Source organism: Drosophila simulans, chromosome 2L (assembly GCF_016746395.2).
Source record: "Drosophila simulans strain w501 chromosome 2L, Prin_Dsim_3.1, whole genome shotgun sequence".
Classification (NCBI taxonomy): Eukaryota; Metazoa; Arthropoda; class Insecta; order Diptera; family Drosophilidae; genus Drosophila; species Drosophila simulans.
In genome coordinates, this window is record NC_052520.2 from 11,769,218 (window position 1) to 11,793,318 (window position 24,101).

At 41.4% G+C, this 24,101-nt stretch overlaps 1 protein-coding gene across 3 annotated transcripts in view; it reads right to left on the reverse strand.

The window, feature by feature from the left end:
• Window positions 1–17,291, reverse strand: part of LOC6732011 (calcium/calmodulin-dependent 3',5'-cyclic nucleotide phosphodiesterase 1) — an 83,338-nt gene extending 66,047 nt beyond the window's left edge. The window contains exon 1 of one of the 3 annotated variants that reach the window (XM_039298455.2): window positions 16,808–17,291. In XM_039298455.2, coding sequence (XP_039154389.1) covers window positions 16,808–17,159 — 352 coding nt within the window. In that variant the 5' untranslated portion in view covers window positions 17,160–17,291. The remainder of the gene's footprint in view (window positions 1–16,807) is intronic. The other 2 variants (XM_039298459.2, XM_039298460.2) reach the window with 2 other exon arrangements.
• Window positions 17,292–24,101: the final 6,810 nt, after the last annotated feature.

A 24,101-nucleotide genomic window follows, 5' to 3' on the forward strand; every position in this document is an offset into this window, starting at 1 on the left:
CACAAAAGCGGTGCCAGAGTCGCTGGGCCTGATGGACGATAATAAGTATATAGTAAATCATAAACGGTTGGATGGTTCGGGCTTTTGGCGCTGCCAAGTGACGCCCGAGCCACATGATGACGAGGTGGGGCGTTCGTGGTCGTGTGGCATCATCAACACCCTTTCACACACCCCTTATTTCCCATCTTATCTTTGCATTGCCATTGTGCAAATATTTGCATATTTAAGTTGTTGCTGGTGGTGGTGGTGTTGGTGTTGTTGCCGAGGTTGTCGAGGTTGCCGCAAAAACTCATAAGCGCATTTTAGTGCCCTCCATGTTGCTGTGTATGAGTTTATGTATGTGTGCCCGTGTATCCCTGTTCATGTTTGCCAGGTCCTTGCACACATTGCCCACTGTGTGTGCGTATCCATCTTGCCGGATTCTTGGATTCACTTCACGCTCCTCCGCCGAAGGTCAAGCGCCCGCATTATGAAGCCGACACCTAATCCCTTGGATCCTTCCACCGGGGAAGCGGCGGCGGTCCTTGATTGTTTAATTATGTCAGGTGCTAAAAATGCCATTATCGTCGGGTAAGCCACGTCACATCCCACTCGCCACGTTGAACACGGTGCGTATGCTTAACCCCTTAATTAGCTGTGTTCCTGCCATCGATCCGAGAAGAATTAGGCGAGTCCTATGCCTTTGTCATTCGTCATATATTTGTCGCAGGATTTTTTTCTTATTTTTATTATTCATACAAACTAAAAAACTTAATAATATTTTAATATTGAAATGAACTAATTATGTAAATGGTACTTTCAATGAGATACTCTCCTAAATGTGAATCCAGCATATTAGGAACTAAAATATGATTAAATTCATCACCATTCATTCGTAGGAAATACAATTTTAATGTATAACTTTGCAGGCATTTAGCAAGCTATTGCAGACTTATCTATATCCTTGTGTCTAGATGGCTAATGGGTTAAACACTGTCGCACCACAGTGCGTATGACTAATAGAAGCCTGGCTTGCATTTAAAGTAGATACAATGTCTTGTTTTCCCTTACCCCCGCAGCTTAATTAATTTAAATTGTGCAGGGGTCCTGCGGTGCGGAAGGAGGAGGAGCTAGGTGCTTGAGATCCTGCAGCTGCAATCTGTTTCACTTAGTTTGTTGTCTGTTGCTTTTCCCTCTGTCGTAATCGCCCACCACCACCCACACTGCAGCTGGCGTAATGCACTTTTAATGCACCAGGCACCGAAATCCAGCCAAATCCCAGCTTTTTTGGAACCCTTTCAGAGAGTTTCTTGCTCAGGTTAATTAAGTATTTCTGGCCAGGTCTTGTATACCGACACAGGATGCCTGTTAATCTTCTTTGTTTGCCCATTGTTGGCTCAGCTCTCCAGATTGGGCTCTAATTATTTGCCTAATTGACTACGTCTAATTACACTACACCAAAACTAAGGACAGCAATGGAAATGCAGCGATTGGGGACGTTTTTATGCCAAATTAGATGCTTTGTTTGAAACTCTGTCAGTTGAATGGCTGATTCCTATTGCGTTGCACGGATTGTTGAAACAAACTTGAGGAGCGTGCTGAGCTGGATTTCTATTTTAGCATTCACCCTCACCCAGGAGCTTTGCTTATTTACCTCTTTCAGTTTTAATATATTTATTCTTGCCTCGCAAGTGCCAGAGGATTTCAAATACGTAGCGGAAAAACAGGATTGTGCGAAAGACGGAAATGGAAATAGGATCCATATATAAACAGGAAGGATGTGCTGGACTGCAATGTACCCGAAGGAAAGTAAGCCGACTGCTGGGACTTAGCTTGTATGACAAAGATTAAAGTGTAGTTTTTAGTTTCTTCTTTGAAAGAATAAAATTATTTGTCCTATGTATTCATATAAATAATAGGAAACTTTAAATCTACAAACTTGTGAGTAGATTTAAACTTTCCTTATTACAAAATGCTTTCCATGCAGTAGTCCTTAAATTATCCTTAATCTTCTACTCGGCTGTCTACCTGATTTTTTCATTCCTTCTTTTCCAAGAAAATCCCTCTTCACAACATCATGAAGAGTAATGCAAAAATGCGGAGGGCAGTCACAGACAGACAGGCACTCGTTCTATTTCATTTTGATTCATTTCGCTTCACTTCATCCTGAATTAAGTAAATTGCATGCAATATAATTTAAAGCGCCCAATATATGTACGCGTACATTATAGTCGAATGCCGCACCATTGCAGCTGAGCACAACAACCAAATTCGGAGTGATATAATGAACAGGGCCAACAACACTCGCATCAATCACATTTACAGCTCATTAATAAATGCCGACATAATTTTGATGTACGACAAAGCATTTAACATAGGACAAGCACACGGGCCAGGATGTGAAGGACCTGCCTGGAAAGTTGTCAGGACCTAAAGTGCTCCAAAAATACATGTACACTGGCCAACAAAATAATAAAAGCAATATTCAAATATATGTGTTAAATGTTTACTATAATAAAATAAATGTATTTATTAAAATCACCGATTGTCTCTTGATGTCTATATCGATATAAGTTAATTAACTTTTGGTACCTTAAGAACAAATTTGGTGGATTTTCTTCCCATGCAGCCATCTTTATGTGAACCAACACTTACGGCTAAGGTTTTCGTTAATTTTAAATCAACGTTGACAGAGATCCACTAAATGAATTATAAAGGACCTGGCGGAAAACCCACTTAGGATTAGCATTGGTTGGGTTGAATTGAAGAAAGTAATGACAACGGAGTACGCGATGCGTTGTCGGCGAAAGGATCCCACTCACAGCTAATTCATAATTTACCGAATAATGGGAAAACGCTGCGTAATTGTTGTTGCTCCCACTGTGATATCAAAAAGCAGAAGGCGGAACTGCCGGAAATGGAAAATGGCATGACGGGAGTGCCCGTGAAAGAGGAAAATGAGCCGGCGAAGACAACAAAAGTGGTTAGTTTCCAGCGCCGCGGATCCGGACTAAATGAGCCAAAGTCGACAGCCAGCCAACCAGGCTAACAACTTGGAACAGCTGTTCCAATTTAACGCCCCAACTGCGACCACAAGACACAGCACATTTTTTAGGACTTTCGCCATAATGGATTCTTGCTTTCACTTGCTTTTCTCAGCTATGAACGATAACAAAGGATTGATGGAAAGGAAAATTGGTAAAAGGAAAAACCTTTTTGGCTGGAAAGTTGTATGTAGTTATGTAGATATTGTTATCGTTTAATTTTTGATTTGTAAAATTTTTTTTTAGTTTTTATGTTTCCTAAAATAAAGCTACTTTTATGTGTAACTGTTATAGTTTATGGGCATATTTTAATTTGGCTAACAAGCTTTGTATTCATAGTTTTTCAAGGTGTTATTTTGCTTTCCTACGCCACCATTTAAATTATATTAATTGTAAGTTTGTTATTCTTCAACTTATATAAATGGTAATGCGAGATTAAAAGCTCATCCTTATAAATGTGGCCCATGTGAAGGAGGATTTGAATTTTCCGTATTCTCGGGATTGTAAATTTCCAATCGCTTTGATTTATTGTGTCCCACCCCGAGGCCTTTCCACCTCCCCATTTTTTAGCCCAGTTTTCGGCCCGTTGAGGCGTCATGCTAATCCATCTCAAGTGTCAATTCGTGCGTAGGAACGAAGTCAGTCAGCGATTCGTTCGACCTGCTGATTGAGCACTTTTTCGGCAGCTCCTCGAAAGTTGCCTTTGTTTGGGGCCCCAAAGGTTCCTTCTTCGCTGCTTTGTCTTTCGGGCGGAAAATGCTAATAAATAATGCATGCGTCCTTGTGTATTTTGTCTGTCTGCGGGTTAATGTGCTGTCAGTGGCTCGAGCGACTCCTCAAACATCCCATCCCATTCCACTCCGCTTCCCTGCTCTTTGGCAACAATGCAATTGATTTTGCCACGCCCACAAGGATGTAAGGGCGCCCGCTATGTAAATGTCGCTGTCAACATGCAGGGCAGAGATTGTAGAGGACTGACGTACATACAGACTCGTACCCATGCCAAAGTCCCTGAGTACTCCCTGCCAAGATAAACATCTGATAAGTGGCTTGGGCCTGGCCAACACACAGAGAAACGGGCTCATTCAAAGTGATTTAGTGGCTGTGGTCAAGTGGGCCATGATTGACTTGGCTGCATTAAGGGCCAAGCGAAAGATATATGTCTGGAGGGCAGGAATTCTGGGAATCTGAAAATGAAAACTCTCTGGGCAGCGGTCAGGATATGTAAATCCTACTCATTGTTATATAGGACGGCATATTTCATAGCCACTTTAATTCTATTCAATTTATGCGTAATACCACTTTTCTGTGTGTAATACAATTGAAGTATAAGCATTGTGGGAGTATTTTATAATTTATGAGCATCTACACAATTACTTTAATATTTCATATTCACCATTGATTGATCTGAATTTGGGCTGCCCGACGATATTATAATCTCCCTGCAAATTTCACAGCTTATGATTGTTTAAATTGCCTCTGAAATAAACTTGCTACACAAAGCAAACAATTGCCAGTATTGAATTCAAATTGTTAACGAGATTTTCCAATTTGTGTAGCTTGAGCTTATTGCTGTGATTAGATTTCAAGCAGTCATGGGAGCATATAGAGTGTAATATTTTAAGTGATTTAAACGCATGCAACTATACACTTTGTGCATTGTAGTGGAAAATAGAAAAATGTTGATATCATTTCAAGAATTTCTAAAGTATGTTAAGCCCGTTGTGCAGGACAATTTTTTTCTGAAGTAGAGTTCCTCCAACCAGACTAAAAAACCTTTTCCGCCTTTCACTTCATTTCTTCCTGTCGTCACTTGCTAGTGAAATGTACAGAGACTTATATTTTCTATAGCAAAGGAAATGCATGTGTATAAGTCGCACACAGAAATTGGTCCTCAATGACACATAAAAATAATTCGCGTTGCAGACATTTTGCCAACACAAAAAAAAAAAAAAAATAAATGTAACAGCAAAGGAAAAAGCGGGCCATTGGAGACGGCAGAAAGACATCACGCATACGCACTGGTGACGGGCAGACAACCATAATGAGATGTCAGCGCTGACTATCAAGTGGCCGCAGTGGTGAGCAGAGCTGCTTGGACCCCAGCGACCGGCTTCAAGTGTTGTCCACGACAGGACGAGAATGAGGGGAAGAACTACGGACTATGGCCAACGGACAACGGACGAGGGACAACGGACTCCGGCAGGACGATTTTCATGCAAACAAGCGTCGACGTGCTCAACATTTTTTAAGCCATAATGAGCAGCAGCAACAACAACGAACACCGAGGCGTGACTCTTGAGTAGAACTGCACACGCATAAATCGTATCCTGGACCAATTGTCGCCACCTCTCTCCTCTTTCCTTACCGGCAACTGAGGACTAATTTTTAGTCCTGCAAGCCATCCTTAATGATGACAAATGCGCTTGCCGTTCACCGCCCACAGCCTCCCTCTCGTCATCGTCATGATGACAATGATGATTGCGACTTACGACAAAGGAGTTGTGCCAAAAGGATAATGCTTAAATAAATTGCTCGACATTTCCCTAGCTTAGACGCACTGGCAATGTTATTGAAATTGTAAATTATGTCAAGGACACGCGAGGACGACCTAGGGGAAAATCCGCCCGACTGAAGGCATTACCCCATCTCTATGCGCCATTAATGAGATGTCCTAAATGCCCCAGGGGAATATTGCCGGTCAGATGACAGCTAAAGAGTGAAAGTCACTGGTGAATCAAGCAGCCGGCAAACTTGGCAGGAATTACCGAAAGTACCATAATTGACGGGCCTAAAACTTTTTTCCAAAGTAAATAATATCAAAAAAACAGGAAAAAGTTTTGATTGCCTTCAGCTCGGCTTAATGAGCAAGTTCGTTGACATATATAACTTGCCAGACCGCGACGTTGTTTAATAATTAAAAAAATAAAGCCGCAATTTATGCCAAGGCTTGGGGGTCATTTGCATGTTTATCCCGGTACATAAATCAGATGGCTAATGCATGTACTGCAGCCAGACATGCGATGGGGTCAAAAGGTAAAGAAATGGCCATTTGAGTTGGGAATATTTCATTAAATAATAGTACTTTCCATTTAGTCACCTCGCAAGAAACCAATTATCCGGGCCTTTCAGTTGCAAACTGACGGTGAAATGGGCAAACTGTCGCCACAACTCAATGGCATTCGCATTTGCCATGAACAGGAAACCGCACGACCACGCCCCTTCCCTCCCCCACCGCATCCTGCCACCCACCCACCTGCCCATCTGCCCACCTTCGATTGCCGGCGAACAACAGTTGCCACAATGACAGGGCTAAGCAGCAACAATCGCTGGCCAATTGTATGGTCTCGTTGGTGCAGGAAAATCCTGAAAGACGTTATCCTGTTTCCCGACTTCATAACCACCCACCTCACCCATTTTGCAATCACAAATGTTAATCCCGTTGCAGGATCCCCAGGACTCGGCGCACCCAACGGATTGCAGCCATCAGCTGCAAACGGTGAGCGGATTCTGGTCCGGACTTGCAATTGGAATTTCATATTTCGAATTTGGCCAGACACGAAAGTCCTTGGCAAGGAATTGCACACACACACACATACATAAATCAATATTTGCCGAAGGGAATATTTAAAGGCAATTGGCCAACACTTTGCCACTTTGCTGCACTTTCAATCGTAGGCTAGCATGAAAATTGTCCAAATTGAATTGCCGGCAAAGAGATGCCGATAGCCAAAAGGATAACACCCATTCCCTCCCGATCGATTTTCCCGTCAGATGGGGAAACTTTTATACGCAAAGGAACTCGAATTAATTTCAACGAGAGGCTTTTAAAGCTGACAAAAAACAACGTTGATTGCGATGCACTTACGAAATGAGTTATGTGCTCAAATGTAATTAATACGTAAATGACTTAAATATTCATCAATGTCATAAAAATGAACAGTGAATATTTTAGTGGTGGCAATTAAATGGGCAAATAAATGAATATATGTTCCCTGTTATTTGATTCGCTCGAATGGCATTCTTCATGAATTTTGCCACCGATTTAAATTATATTGACTCTGTCGATTATTGTGGATTCATTTTTAATTTGTAAGTGAATTTTATTGTGTAAAAATGCTCGTAATCACCATATTTTTTAAATCACTCTCGCATAGTTTCAATTTAATTTGAGAGCTTTCATTCGAAGCAACTCGCTTGTCGAGCGAACAAAGAGCAGCGAACCTCATCCAACTTATCCTTTGCCTCTCCTCCACCTTTCATATATTTTTCCGATTTTTCCTGGCTCCCTTCTCCTCAACTGACATGCAATATAAAAGTTTTATTAAGGACCATGGCCTGTAAAGCTGCCATCTGCAATCGGAGAGTTATTTTGATGCCCCTCGGTCACAGTCGCCCAGTATCCTGAATCCAGGATCCGGAATCCAAAAAGTGACAGCTCGGGCCAGCTGATGCTGATGCTACGTGAGAGATGCAGGGATCTCTTAAATCACAGTCAGTCCACTTGACTTCACGAGGCTGGGAGCGGGTAGTGAGAAGTCGCAGGACGACTTTATGTATTAATGCACTTAAAAGTCCTGGGCACGAGCATAAGGGCTGTAAGAGAGTGTTAAAGAGCTGCCAGGTACTTGGCAGCAATTCACCTGGCACGAAGGGAATACGTTGGTATGTATGCACGGTCTCCGCCTTTAAACTTTATTGGGTTAATTCTAAAGCGAACGTTGTGGAAGCAGGAAGTATGACATACACAGAGAAAATAAGTGATCAGCAACCATATAATATATATTTCAAATTTAAGTAACAACTAGATTGATTTATAGGCACAGAAAAGCTTTCAACTAAAAACTTAATACTGACTGTTATAAAATTGACTGACTGTAATAGAATTTAATCTTTATAACGAGCTCTTAACAATATGAATACACAATTATTATTTGCAATATTAGCATATTTTTTGAATATTTGTATTAATAATATCGTAGTTTTTCTCAGTGCAAATGCCACAAAACAACTGCTGCCGGCAGCGAGTAAACATTCAGCAGCCACAGTAACAAGCTGTAGAATACTATGTTTTTGCTCCTAATTAGTTTGGCTCAAGTGCCCCATACTTTCGCCCCTTCGTCCTTTCGATGCCCGCATGCACACGTATTCGTTTCTCTCCATGTCGCTGGTTGTAAAATAAAAATTAATTATTTACCAGGCAGCGAAAAGTTTTAACATTTTTCGGGCCTTTTCAGCATATTTTCAACATATTTTCAGCATGCGAGATGAGTTCATAATTTGTGAGTGTATTAAGTGCATTGCTTATTCAACGGACGCATTGTAAATTAATTGAAAAAATTGTACGGGTCGAATGAATATCGATTTGGTTTGCATTCAGCATTAATTTATTGACTTGCTGTGCGAGATCACGGAATCTTTTTGATTATTTATGCGTGCGATTCGATTCTGTGCGTATGTGCGGCAGAATGATTGCACTTGTGTGCCTGCACGAAGGACTCGGTAAATCCTGAATCCAAGGCCCAGATGTAATCATGGATTCGTCGAGGCATTTCCTGGTCAAGACGTAGTATGGGTCGGCTAGTCGGTTGCTTAAAAAGCAAACAAGCACTTCAGAGCAGAGAAATCAATGACACAGTGGGAATAAAAAGGCGTGGTGATGCAGGGGGGAGAGGGTAAATATCCTTCCTCCTGAATTCACCGGAGGTCCTTATGTTCTCTAGGCCGACTGACGAAAAAGGCGAGTGAGTTTCGCTTCATGCATGACTTACTGCCCAGGCTTTTGGCCAGGGATTCCAATACAGGGTGTTCGCTTATATTTTTAGATGAATATTCCTTTAGCTATGACTATAAGCCGATGCTCAACTAAAAATGCAAAGAGCACCCTCTATAATCTCCTACCCAAATTCATCGGACACTAAGATAACTCAAATTCTGAGGCCCATTGATCGAAAGGTTTTCCCTAATCGCTTCATTGGTCAGAGCCTGCCTAATAACCCACATATCATTAAAGATACTCAACTGGCGTGTATAAACCGCAGGCTGACCAACGAGCATCCTTTGCCTTAACCCGCTCTTTTTAGCTAAATGAGTTTGCAAACAAATCGAAAAAAAATCATTGCGCACATTTGACCAGTTCAGTCCCGTGCTGTGCCGTCGAGTTCTAAGCAGGAGAAAAATAAATAAATAAGTAATTGAGTGCAGTCAACAATAAAAATGAATTTTTGTTTATTTGCTTGTGTGCGTCTGATTACAGTTGAAACACAACACAAACAAATATACATACGCACATGGATGTAAGTGTTATCCTGTACAAGGATATAGAGAATATAGTCGAGGATGCCAAAGTAGAGGAACGAAAGCCCTGCGGGCAAAGCAGTTGCCACAAAACTTGCCAACGAGGAGGACGCTGAGCGGAAGAAGACAACTTTTTCTATTTATGCCGTAGAGGAATCCTCCAGTAAGCCACTCCATATCCCCTTTTTGGCCCGCTAAGTGCGCTCTTGGCCCACTCGCCTCGTTTTGGCCATAAACTTTTTAAAGTTCGCAATTCAATTTCAATTTGCCCGGGCCAACGTGTGCATCGGGAACCGAGGCTCCAGCGGAAATGGGAATAGGAACCATCAAAGGTCACATGTATACAAATCTATGGATTTTTTTTTCCAAATACACATCTATACACATATCATGGGGAATGGTTATAATAATAACATCAACCAGCAGCTGCAGTGGAATCAGTTTTCCAAACACGTAGCAAGTGTTCGCGTGGCGGGAAGAGTGAAGTGGGGGGTAAGGGCCAAGTTAGTGGGGATGAAGTGCCGAGTGAGGGCCATCAAAATCGTTGACCAGCGCATAAATTTGATTTGTGTTCCATAAAACAGAGGGAGCAGCAAAAATGTTACGTATACGCAGCGTGTGACAGCGAAATGAAGATTGATTCCGGTCGGTTGGTGAGAGATATGAAAAGGAGCTTGTGCTTTTTATCGGTTTATGTGCTGTTTTTTGTGATTATGATTTTTATTCACTTTGTTATTAATTTTTACAGTTGGAGAATAACTTCTTGAAAATATTGTTTTAATGGTGAAATTTGAAGAAACTTCGAAAGTGTTTTAAGCTTTACATTTTAAATTAATGTGATAAAGTTGATCTAAAGTTCACATTATCATTTTTATATAAACTTGATTTTATTTAAATTAAAACTTATGTTGTCTATCTCCCATGAACTCCTTTTTCCCTAGTGTCAACTATCTCTGATGGACTTTTGGAAGATAAACAAAACTCAACTTGCCTTTGCGCGAAAACTTCAACTAAGCTCTTCAAACATTATTACTGAGTAACCAGTGAGAGCTTATAATACACACCTTTACAATCGAAATGATTTAAGACATTGCCCAAATTTTCCATGTTTGAACGAAATCCGCCGAAAACTTGTGTGCATCCATCCATTTTGGCCTTTCAATTACGCGGCGCGAAGTTTAGTAGATTTTTATCAGCGCCCAAGGGGAGGAAAGTAGAGCAAAACTGCGGGCAGGGCAATAAACGGGCTAAAACCCAAGCAGCACCGCACTAACTTGGCCGGCACGCCCCAAAAACACAATTCTCTAGCGTGTGCGATGGCAATGACGTCCTCCATGGTGCGACACACCCACTAATGCCCATCGCATCCCACTTTTTTTTTTCATTCTACATTTCCGTTCACCCACAACAAGTTGGTTGAGTAAAAATGAAAAAAAAAAGGGAATAAAGGGGGGTAAAAGTATAAAGCAGAAAGTTTTTCTTTGTCGCATAGATTTACAGATAAATTGCAAGAGACTGGTAAATGGAAAACTGTCTATGGATATTTACAAACTAAACCTTGATAAGTGAGCGAACAGCTCAGAAGAGTCAAAAGTGGCCCGGGGCTACAAATTATGCAAAGTGCGAACGCGGCATAGTGATAAACTGGTTGCCTCATCCATCCATCGACAGGCCAACAATGTCGGCGGAACCTGATTATTGTGTGGGGCTTCATTTTATTTTCCAGGTGCACTTGTGCTAAGTGCCGACCAAGTCACGCCCCTATTGTGCGTGAAAAAGTTTCACTTGCTGCAGTTGAAAAGTTTACTTTAAATTAAATTTACACGAGCCGGCAAAGAAGGCAAAGCAAATAGGGATGCTTAATGAATGCCCAGCAGTTTCATTCACGTTGAAGGCGCCACAAGAGAAAGCCATAAAAAGTGCCCAAAAATAAAGGAGCCAAAAGGTACGCGAGTTGGCCATAAAAAATATCACCTGCTGTGTTATTGTTTTTTCAGCTCCGCTTCTCGTTCTCAGACTGGCCAAAGCCATTTTCCTTTGGGTTTTCCCCAGCTGGCTCTGGGACCTGAATAAAAGTCACCGATGATTGCCATAATAATTTATATCGAGGCTGTCGGTTAGCAAGGTGCTCTGTTGTAGGTTGTATGGTGTGTGGAGTGTGTTTTGGTAAATTGATAAGAATATTGCTTATGCTGGCAGGCTCTGAAGTGCGCATACGCTGCGTATACGTTATGTGGCTATGATTGATGATGCTACTACAATTTCAATTAGGTTGCGGTCTGCTCGATGGAAAGATGAACTCCCGTCATGCACGAGATATTTGTATACACCCATTGACGTTGGGTTATATATGGTTTTGCATTTGAGATGTAAATGAATTGGAGGGAAAAATGTGTGAAATATTTGTGAAAAGTGCGCAGCCATTTCAGAAGGGCAATCGAGCCACGCAATATGCCCTTTGAGCTCTTAAAATGTTCAACATTTCAAATATGCTCGAGCGCACTTTGCCACGAGTTGTGAAAAAAGTGTATTTAATTTAGTAGGTTTTTTGCCTTTATTAACAGCTGTAAATTAAAGCAGTCCCTCTGTTTTTTTATCGCCCTCCATCGGCTTAAGCCCGAATCGTATTTTTAACACCATAGACAATCCATTTAAAATAGTTTCATTTTTTCTTGTTTTTTTTTTCCATGTTGTCACCCGCCACGCAGAGGCTTTGGCCCATGAAATGTAAACAATTCAGTTTTATTTTCCACTTTTTTTTTTACCACCCTTGGGTGGAGATTGTTGCCAATCGAGCTGCTTGTATTTTAAATTAAATTTCTCGCTTCTTTCTCTGCAGTTTGGGCATTGGAAATAAACAAAAAGTTCGTTATCCTCGGTGGAAATTCACGCGGGTGAGTAGGTGCGGACTGGTTTGGTTTTCATTCGCCATTCCGGCGATAAAATAAATATGAAGCCAGCTATGGATTGGGCAAACAATAACTGACGGAATAGATATGGCCACAGAGCCCAAAATGTATTTATTGAATGGCATAGTATAGTATAGAACAGGGAATAAAGCGGAGCGAACTTGCTTTCACTTTCATCACTCGCACGTTTTTTGTCGAGGGGGGAGAAATGGATGCTCGACGTTTGCGTTTCAATTTCCGTTGATTGAAGTTGGCAAACGACTTGCCAAACACCTGGCCATGGCGACCAGGCCAGAAAACAGGCCTATATATCTAGGCCTAGTTGGTGGCTGGAAATTGAGAGCAATCAGCTGCGGAAACGATGGCAATTAAATTGAATACCAGCGCCATTAAAGATGAGATGGCTACCGGAGTGGGAGTTGGAAATGGATATTTATTTTCGGCTGCTCTCAAAGTACTTATCCAGTCTGGTCTCAGGGCTTTATGAGCTTCTCACTCGATGTTGAGGCTGACGGCAAATGTAAGGCTCAAAAACTTTCGGCCTAAGTAGTTTCATTCGATTAACACAGTTTTAGCCACAGAGTTAACTTAGTCTTTGCTCCTGCTTGACTAATAAACTTTTAATTGAATTTTAAGCCTTCAGTGAAACTAGAAAACCTGCACAATTTGCCATCAACCCCAAATTTTCTGAGGCTCGTCACCATCTACGTAACGACTTTCCGTTATGGCAACATTTCAATTTCCCTAGTCCCGTGTGAAAAATTAATGCCAAATTCGAAACAAATTGCAAAAGGCGGTGGCAGAGTGTTGAAAGTGACAACGGCAGTCAGCGACAGGCGCAGGAAGTAAAGGATGCCAACAGGATGTCTAACGATGGAGCAGCTCTGCTGTGGGAAAACTAATGAGCGGGTAGTTATGGAATGAATAAGTACCCTAACTTATCATTTTTGCTGATTTACTGCATATTATAATCCGATTGTTATGGTACCTATTACTTAGAAGTAATAAATAAAGCTGATATATATAGTTATTAATTAAACCATTTATAGCTTGTTTTTTGTATATATCCATCTGCAGTTTTTGCCAGACAAACAATCCTTGAAAAGCCCTATATACCCCTGTAACATTCTGTTTGGCTTGGTGGAAAAACGTTTTTGCCAAAATATGCCCGCAAACCTCAACAGAATTCTCCGACATGGGACGATGGAGTTAGTGGCGAATCCACTTGTTCACTCTTCACCCAAAAAAAGGAAAGAGAACCAACATTCACAACCAAATAATGTATGGCTGTGCGTGGGTCCAAAAGGCAGGATACTGTTCGGTTTGGTTTGGTTTTGGTGGGGGGTTTGGTATGTTATAGTCTGCTGCTGGCAGTTGGTGGCAGAGTAGAAAATCAATGTTGCCAGCAACAACAGCATTGGCAGGAAGAACAGGAGGAGCTGGAGGAAGTGGAGGAACAGGACGAACGAGGAGCAGCGACATCTTGTCAGGGCCGTCACCTCGATGCCTAAGGAATGTTTTCCGCCCACAAGTCGACATGTTTCCTTGTTTTTCTACAAGGAAAAACGGCTCTCCCTCCGTCGCCGGTCCTATAAGCATTTTAAATTTATAAGCGCTAATATTGTCAAACCGTAACGCAACAAAGAATTCCACTCCGAGTCCTTCCGTCGGATCGGATCCTTTTTGCATTGTGTTATCCTCTGGCATGCTGGCACAGCAGTCAGCTTTTGTCGGGGGAACATAAATTAAATGGCCAAAGCAATAAAAACCAAATCAATTTGAGCGTGAAATCGATTTTCATTTTTCTCCCACTCGCTTGTTGCTCGCCGCCAGGACTTGCGCCTCGGCTTGCAAGGACTGTAAGGACCTTCCTCTGGCGAAAATCGATAAATTCTCGATTGCAACAGGTACGACTGTTCCAGTGGCCAGTGGAAAGCAACTAAATCAACGACTCTGCCATGGTAATGGCTCTGGTCATGCCCGACCCACTGGCACCATCGTTTACTGCCTTGATTAATGTCGTTTTGCGGAATGGATCGGCGAATGGAAGATGCGGAATGGGCACTGGGATCACTATTGGATTTGTGGTGCTATTCCCTCGCGCTCCTCCTTGTCGCCATAAACTGCAATCAAGGTGCAGAAAGGCGTTGATTGCCGAATACCCTTGTGTGAAAGGGGTAGCTCACAAAGTTGTAAGACAAATTCCCAAAGAGCTTAAGTCGGTCTGAAAGCTTAAAGGAAAGTTTGTCAACATTTTTGATTTCTTGCTATGGTTATTAAGCTTCTAAATTGCAAGTTTTCAAGTTTTTAAACAAAAGATACATGAAATACATGCATACATATATCCTTTATGTACATATAGCCTTTTAAACATTGGTATTTCGCCAGTGTTAAAACCTATTTAAAAGCCAGAGCAACTCAATTTGAACTTCTGACTGCGAAATCTCCGTTGTCATTATTTTTAATTTGCGCATCTATGACATCAGTCAGCCATGAGACGAGCTGCAGGACCTTAGAAGCTTATACCGTCGTGCAGGACCTTCTGTTGCAGTCTGGCCTGAATTTCCCACACTGGCAGCGTTGACAAAGCAATTTCCGCCGACTGCAAAGTATACAAGTAGACATCGACGACGGGTGAAATGGAACCTAGGAGCCAAGGAACCAAGGAACCAAGGAGCGGAGGAACCAAAGAACGCAGGAACGTAGGAATCAAAAGGGGTGGGTTGGTAAGGTGGAAGGACGAAGTTGGGCTGTGTTTCCTGTCGGTTGCAAGGGCTGATGCTCACTTGTGGGGCAGCTTCCGCCGCTGCCACTTGTGCATACATAATCAACAATTAAAGATTAAAACGCCACAGACAAAGTTTGGCCAGCAGGCAGGCTTATTAATAAAAGGTTCTTAGAAAAGTGGATGACGCACATGTTGCCACGTCGGCCGGACTTGGGAATTCCTTCCATTTTCCTTAGCCATTTTGCTGTGTGACACTCTTAATTGCATTACGCCCTGTGGAAATTGCCATGGATGCAACCAGAGTCCCTGCACTCTTAACCCCTTCCATTTGCAAGTTTTAATTGATGGCACACAGCTGGGGCATTTTCTTTCTCCCATTTCCTTTGAGAGGTGCTCTGATTGTCTGACCATAAATAAAACCAACCTCACATCATTAAAAAATGCTAAGTGACACGTGTGTCATTAATACAGATACATCGATTCAGATGAAGATACATTTCATTATCGCTTCACGGCCCTCTCAATTAAAAATATTTATGTCTGCTCGCAATTTAAATTCCACCTGGCAACGCAGAGCTCGAAAAGTTCGATATCAAACGATTTGCATATAGCCGACGATTTCACGCAGATTTCCAGGACATCACACCCACGCACACATACACACACACACACCCATTTAGGCAGAGAGCGAGCGAAATCCTCTTCAGTCAGCAAAATCTGTTTACGAATTCGCCTCCTGGGACTTGGCCGGATTCAAAGTTGCGTGCCGTATCAAAGTTATCTTTCGGCATATCACTGGGAAAAGAGGAAAAGTGGCGCTCAAGGATGGACCAGTAAGACACAGTTAACACCTAGGCACGTGAGTTTCCAATTTCGGCGACAATTGCTATGTCAACACACGTCTTTCCGGGTAAGGCATCGCATTTAATTGAATACGAAATGGCATTCGTTCAATCAATATTTGCCATCAGATATTGTTCTTCAAATAGGTGAACAAACTTAGCTTCAGCGCGAGCTACAATTTATTTATGTATATTTGATAGAAATGAATCTTGAATAAAAAATAAAATTTTGTAATATATATCTACTGTTTTCGCTTTTAGTGTTTCAATCACTTTCCCACAGAAAATGATAAGCAGCTTATTAAATTGCAATCAATCTTTCTTCAGAACATGACACACAAGACGAAGACGCGTCATCATCGGTTCACATTGAATTACCCATTTTGCTGTGACGGCTGTGGCAGATCGATAGGGAAAGCGAAAACAAAATCGAACCAGAGTGAAGGAAACACCTGGCCAATGTCAGTCGGTGGTGACCTTGCCACCCAATGTCAGATGGGCAGTGGGGGTGGCGATTGGCAGGTGTGGGCATATAAAACAAAGATGGAAAGGTGCCGAAATAACGCATTTGCTATGCATGCATCCACACTCCACACACAGACACTTGTTGACCTTGTAATTGCTTTTGTTATTCCCCTTTGATGCACACCGGAAAATTGAAAGATTTCATTTTCATTTTGTCTGAAACTTTGTTACCTTCGTCTGCGAAGTTGTGTACTACAGGGGTCTTAATTTATTTGCATCTACTTGTTGTGCATTTTGTCTTACTAAGATGACTGGCACTGGTGTGTTTTACATTGTCACAAAGTATTTTATATATCACAAAGTACGTATTTCAAGGAAACGCGAGCAAATAATATCTCAAAGGGCAACGCAGTATGCAACACTGCTTTTTTAGTCTGAAAGCGCAGTGAAAAAAGTATCTTTGCTTTCATAGTACACCTTTTGGCACCTTTTGATGTATTTGGGATCCTATCACTTCTTTAATCTACTAAGTAATTAACTTACCGATTGTGTAGGTGGCACCATCCACCGTAAATGTGGCCGCTTTGCATTTGTTGAAGAACCGCGATGCGAAGTCCAGAGCTGAATTTTTCAAGCTCGACGATACCCGGCGGATGGGTGAGTCCGGACAGGAACTGGGTGGATGCCGCTCCGAAGACACCTGGTGGTGCAACACCTGCTGGCTTGCCACTCCGCTGGCCACGGTGTTGTCCGAGGTCAGTCGTGCCGTGAGCACCGCGGGCACTGCAGCTGGAACAGCCGGACTGGAACCGGGAACAGGAGCTCTGCTCAGCACAGGTGTGGCCGTCCCGGGGGCCAAACGGCGTGGGGCATTCGATAGATTCAAATTGGACATTTTGCACACTCGCCCGTCCCTCGTTTCCTTTTCTCGCTATGTGGATTTTTTTATTTTTGTCGCAGGTCACTTGATAACACTCATTTTGTTTGGCACTGAACAAAGGTCAGCGTTTCAATTGGGCACCTGCTCATCCGAAAAAATAGTTATAGGACAGACCTCTGGTCCTGACCAAGCCAATTTGTTGCAATTAACGTTTGGAAATTGAAAGGCAAACAGAAATTAGTTCGCCTGTGGCACGGATTAAATGGCAATATCTGGTGCGATTGTAAATTGAAAATGGGTCCCACGGAAATCAATTGGCTTTTTAATTATATGCTTGTTTCAACAAGTAAATATATTATAGTTTTAGTTTAGAAATCCGATTATTAAATTCAGTTTTTAGATGACTACTTCAGACATCACAATTTCTCTTATTTGGTCACATATTCATGAAAGTTTTAACTCCATTAAATTGGTGTTCTTCTGCCATTTAAAGAAGTTTATTTCTTAAATGACCACCTTTGTTTGGCAAGTTTAAATGCGAACTTCGGACATTTTCCATTTTCACAGCACGAAGTATTTTTGGAGTTGCCACAGGCATGCCAGCCAAACCCAATTTCCATTCGAAACATTTAATTGAGCAATAAAAAACGTCCGAATGTCTCATTACCGCAGTTAATTTAAATTTCGAAAATATTTTGCCATAACCGCAATTCAGCAAATTTTGTTTCTGTGTGGAATAGTGTGTATTTATGCTTGTGTGGGCGGCTCAACAATTGATATGTATCACTTTATCTTCCAACTGTTTCGCCATTTGCAGTTTCAATTTGCTTTCATCGAAAATTTTAAGCAAAATTGCAATTACAGCTGTAAGTGTGTGAGTGTGTGAAAAGCAAAATCCTGGAAAATTACTGTCCGCATACAAACACATGTCGAATGCCACCGAAAAGCAAGCAAGGCATTGATGATGGTGATCATGATGATGATGATGATTGCAGTCAATAAAAACGGAATTACCAAGGCTGAACCAACGTTTTCGTTGGGTGGAGTTTTCCTGGGGGGGTGGCACAGGTTAAGCGGATGCAGAGTGGGGTTAAGTGGAAATCGGGGGAAAGTGCCGGTACTTTGGCATTGAGTTGATGATGACTTTGCCGCTGTCTCTGGCATATTTCCCTGGCCGGGCCCTCTAAAATGCGACGAATTAAAGTAAATTGCTTGGAAATAATCACATCCAGTGCCACATACAGGCCTCCTAGAAACACACAGATACACAGTTACGCAGATACACAACCACAAACAAGATTCACCCGCACAAACAGGCAAAACCACCAGACAATGAGTGGCTGGCTTTCTGCGGCTAAATTGCCACCGGTTCCTGCCCGCCGCCTATCAGCCAGCTTTTTGTGATAATGGCATTCAAATGTATACATTAGTGGTAGGGGGCTTACGCTGTTTTTCCCGCTTATCGCACTGCGGAAAAGGCGCCGGGAATTGCCACATCAAATGCCATTTGAAAAAAAAAACAAGAGGCAAAAAGCACAGACAAACAATGGCCGTAAAAATAAATTCAAACGCAGATGGGTCACTATTCATGAATTGTGCGTTATTAATAACAGACTGTGCTGGCATAATTCTCTACACTTAAGCTGATTTCAAAAGGATTTTAATCCGCAACTGGTGGTTCTGCTTTCCGCAGCGCACAAATCATAATCCACATAAAAAAACACTGAACTTTCTATCTTCATTTTATGATTCCGTCTGTCTGCCTTCAATTGACGTAACATTTTTGTTGCTCGTTTATCTACCTGTCGAAATGTTAAAAAAGCTAGTATTACTGTGTTATATAGACGATCCAGGTTTTATTAGCGGTCTCTTTCGCTGTGCTATCTTCGTTTATGTCGTGACAATACGCTGAAAGATGGTCTCAATGTGTCGACTCTTTGAAGAGAATGAACCACCAGGTCGGGATTATGGATTTTTGTATCTGCGAGTTTTATGTACACACGCAAAAATATGATACACTTTAACTAAATTAAGCTAATCAAACGAATTTTTGGCATTTCCGTTTTATATACAGAGTTTTACTTATTGAAATTATGGATATATATCAAATTTATAAGATTTTAAACCATATTTTGCTTCTAATCTGAAGATTAACATTTTTGTTCTATGTATAGCAAGTTATAGTTGTGTGTTTTCCAGCGCTTTCACTTGATTTTTTGTTCGCTGGGCCATACTAATTAATACCTTTGGGCGTTCCTCATGCATAGGTGTTAGTGCTTTTGTGTGTGTGTTAGTGTGCCTGTGTGTGCGTGTGTGCGGCCATGTTCGCAGATAAATTGCGATGCTCAGTGGCTTGGATAAGCAGACCGGCTTTAATTTGGTAAATTAATTCTGAAATATTTAGGTCGCAAATATCCAACCCATCCCCCGTGGACACACGACCCCCACGAAAATCCAACCCCACTCGCAAGGTCACGTCATGAGGAAGCTCGACGCAGATAAAAGACTGTGCTATGTATATATATATATATCGAACAAAGAGTGGAAAAGTAAAGAGAATGTTGAAAATTTAAGGATTCCAGGATATAAGGATACAAAGGGGCGGCCGTTGGCAGCCTTTGATTTGCGCCCAGTATAATCAACTCAGTTGGAAACATTTTCGCGTTGAAACCGAAAAGGAAACTGCCGGAAAAGCAGATATACCAAGCTACCAAGCCATCAACCAATAATAAAAAAAAAACGAAGAATAACCAGCAATGGACAAAAGGCAAATTGTTGAGGCCGGGTTCAGAAATATATTTTAGTATATATATATATGTGCGGACATAAATAAAAATAAAGGGCCAGCAAATATAAACTTTGGGTAAATTTTGCGGCTTAAGGACAACAATTGGTTGCTCACTTCTCGGTGCACTGGGCAACAAAAGCCAGGCGGCAGCAACTTTTGAACTTCTAATGAAAATTAATCAAAAATGTTGTGCGGCTTGTTTTCCCCAAATACGATCAAAGGCCTATGCAAATTGGTTTTGCTGTTCGTGCTTCGTTTTTGCGCTTTTGTAGCTCGTTTCCTGTTGCATAGTGTAATTTTCGAGTTTTTATTTCCACGCAACTCCCCTGGAAAAGTCCGACCAACACCTGAAAAGGGTTCCTAACCCCAGTTAGATTGACTGAGCAAAAGGTTCTCGGGTCAAACCAACGCCAGCGGGTATTTTTGTTGTTGTTTCTGTTTAAGGTATGAAGAAGGTTTTTGTTTCAGGTCGGTGGGTCATATCATTGCCGTCGAGTTAAGTGTTAATCCGCTTTTGTTATTGTTTGGCACACAGCAGGATCAGGTGTCCTTTGCCGGGAGGTTTTCTCTCTTTCGGGTTACATAATTGTTAATTTAAAACGTGTTTAATGTGAATTTCAGTTGTCCTTATGCCCTAATTGCTGGCAACCAAACCGGGCATTAAGCTGTTAATTTATCGAGGGGCATAACCAGGACAAAGCCAACAAATTGCTGTGCAAATATTTGCTGTTAGCCAGCGATTTGTTGTGGTTCCCATTGGCGATGGCCATCAGCCAGAAGGGCAACAGGTTCTGAAAACAGACTCAAAGCAACAAGTTGACTTGGCCAACCAATTCACTTTCAGCGCAATTTGCCTCCTTTCGCTTCGCATATATTTTTTTTAGTAATTTCCTGAGTAATTAAAATTGCCACTCGAATCACTTTTTCTTTCTTTCATTTAGCCAGGAACTTCACTTGGATGGGCCGCACGAACTATGCATACACACTGGGCCAAAACGAAGCCGTGAGGACGATAACTACGAGCCCGATTCGGAAATGGCAAAGTCGCGATTGGAGGCACTTCCTGTTGCTCTCGGCTGGGCGTATTACCTTCCGGCAAACGTGTTGCCAATCAACTGACTGGCTGCAAATCATGTCCTTGCCTCAGTTGGCTGTGTGTTGGTCCTCCGAAGAGGAAGAGCGAGCATTTCAAGAGCGGAAGCTCTCCGGCAAGAGCATCAATGATAAAAGCTCTGGCAAAACCAAAGAGCGGAAATACTCAGAAAATGCTTTGAATGTTTATCAGCCAAAATGAAAACACACAATTGGCTAATTATAGAAAGTATATTTATCCAAGAAATAGTTTCCGAGCGCTTATAGATTAGGTCAATATTTGATTACATTCCAGTTAATGCGTTTTAGCAGTTTTAAAGCAAATCAAATATATTTATAAATTGTTCTCTTAATTCGTTTTAACTTAAATGATTTAATTTATCAATACAGAAGAAGCAAACTACGTTTTAAAGAAGAATTACTGTTAAAGCACTCAATCGTGCATTTGTAGTAATTTCGTACCAGCATTTTAATCTTCCTAGTAAATATTTAGCAAAATTAATATATTTATCTCTTTCATTTATTTGGCTTATGTAAAAATATAGTGTTAAATTAAATTATATCATTTGGTACATAAGATATTTTTTATTTCGATTTTTCAAATCGATTTAGCATATGAATATGGTTTTTGAGCACTCTGATTTCCCACACATCTTATCAACCGGAATAGCCTTGAGTTTACTATTGATTACTATGTGCATATGTTTTGCTTATCTCCTGCAACAGCTGATTAAAAAGGACAATTTTTTCTCTTAACCGTCAAAGCTTTTCACCACCCAAAGCTCAGAAACTCTTTAGCTCAGTTTCCACTACTAGCCGCAGGATGGCGCCTCTAAAAATTCCAACTTCCATTTGGGTGTAAATCTGAAGGCATTCTTTTGGTTAGTCCCGGCGCCAAGGATATATTGACAAATGTTTGGTGTAACGCAGACGAGTCGTGTGTAATTTATAATGCCACTGCAGACACGACAAACGACCGAGGACAGCCGAGAAAACCCATATACAAAAAAGGAAAAAACCGAAAAAAAAGATTAGAAAAAGTTAAGGAGTCCTTGTCTCCCAACATTCTGCAGGTGTTTAGTTATTTATGCCTTGTCATCCGAAGTCTGCATTCCGCATGCTAAATAAAGAAACAAAACAAAGGCTCCTTGCTGAATGCGAGCAGACATCATCGGAATGGGTTTTTTCCTCGGATCAGCCATAAAGGATTTGACCCAATCCTCTACTCACTCACTCTGTCCCATTTCTCACATTCAAGCTGCTCTGCAAGTGCCGAAAATGCTCCAATAAAAACATTTTATTGGGTGGTCGTATAAACGAGATTTGAGCAGCTGCCTCAACTAAGTTAAAGTATGTACATTTACATGTTGATGGTTTGTTTTTCGGAAAATAATGTCCCTGCTAAGATATGCACAGCTCTAATTGAAAAAGTTGTCAGGGGGAGAAGTGTTTTGTGATCCATAATTAAGGGAATGCCTTTCAACGTTTGCGTAGATTGCATCTTAATTGAAAACTTGAATGTTTTCTGACATGCTTTTAACACATATATCTTTGAAAATATCTGAGAAACAAAATTTTATATTTAATTTGCGTACGTATGTCCACAATATCCTATTATGACATCTAAATATTTGTCGCATATATTTTTAATGTCTTAGGATTCATTTTAGGTATTAATAAATCGGAGAGGCTTAAGTTTAAGTTTTTGTTGTCAAGTGGAAACATTTATTTCCCACACATTAAACAACATAAGAGCTTGGCATTCTTTCGTATTAAATTATTCTGAACCTAAAATATTCCTTATGAAAAGAGCATTTCCCAGAGAAAGTTTTAAATTAAACTTTTTTCTGCCATTTAATAGCTTTCTTTGCTGCTTTGTGAGCCACTTACTCTCTTTCTAGTCTTTTAAATTGCAAATTTCACGGCAAATTAAACAATAGTTCAAATTTCTGCAATGGTGTCCCACTTCCCCGATGGTCTTAAATATTGTGGTTGTCCCTGGCCATATATCTAGCTGGATATCAAGTCTCGCATGTTGGCCACAAGTCAAGTCGAGTTGAGTGGAACTGAGTAGAGTGGAATGGATGGAGTCTCCTCGGTCTCAAGCTGTGCTATCTGGCCCACTGCCTCCACTGCTTGTGTATTCCACTAGACTATACTATCATGACATTTGAATAATGTGAGCACATTTGGCATTTTATTTTATCATCAGGCATTTGCTGATGTGCTTACACATCTGTCCCGCGCTCCTTTACAACAAAGGGAAGCATCATCTTCTGATGAAATTAAACTGCTCCCGTTTTCGTCCTTGGTCCTTGACTTGAGTTGTTCAGCTTTTATTTGCCTTTACTATTAAATTCTCATTCATTTGTCTCATCATTTCGCTCACGCCCACAGGGCGGATGTGGAATGGGCTGCGCTGCCCATCTTCTTCTTTCTTCTGGTACCTACTTTTTTTTTGCTTCTGCCATCCCATTAGGGGCGTGGTCTAATTACAGCTTGGAGAACTTTTTCATTGTTGCTGCCGTAAAAGTGAAGCTTGCAACAATTCTTTTTTAGAGGGCCATAATTTTCGGTAAACTTTCCAATTAGAAGGTTAAGTATACGCAGCATAGGCCAGACACAAATTTCCTCTGGCTTGACGCAAAGTTTTTCAACAGCTCCTTATTATTACCGCCTCTTTGCCTTGGTCGGTTTTTGCTTTTGCCAGCTCTTCATAACAATGCATTGAAATTTTGATTGCTACCATTAAAATGCAAGCGCAACTCGACGCTTTTCCGCACCCACTGCCACCACCCACTACCCACCACCCACATGGCAGCGCATAATGAGCATTTCATGCAAGTCCTGTAGAGCGCAAGGTCAGCCAAGGACGACATCACAATTGTTGCTGCTCTCCGGTGCTCCAGGTGTTATTGTTGCTGTTTTTTTTTAGTTGTTGCTGCTACCGCCCTTAGTAACCGCCGCTGTTCGTGTTTTTATAATTTGCCACAATGGGCCAACGAGAGCTGCGGACCCACCAGCGACAGCCGCAGCAATTAGAGCTCGGAAAAGCGAAAACAAAACAATTTGAAAGA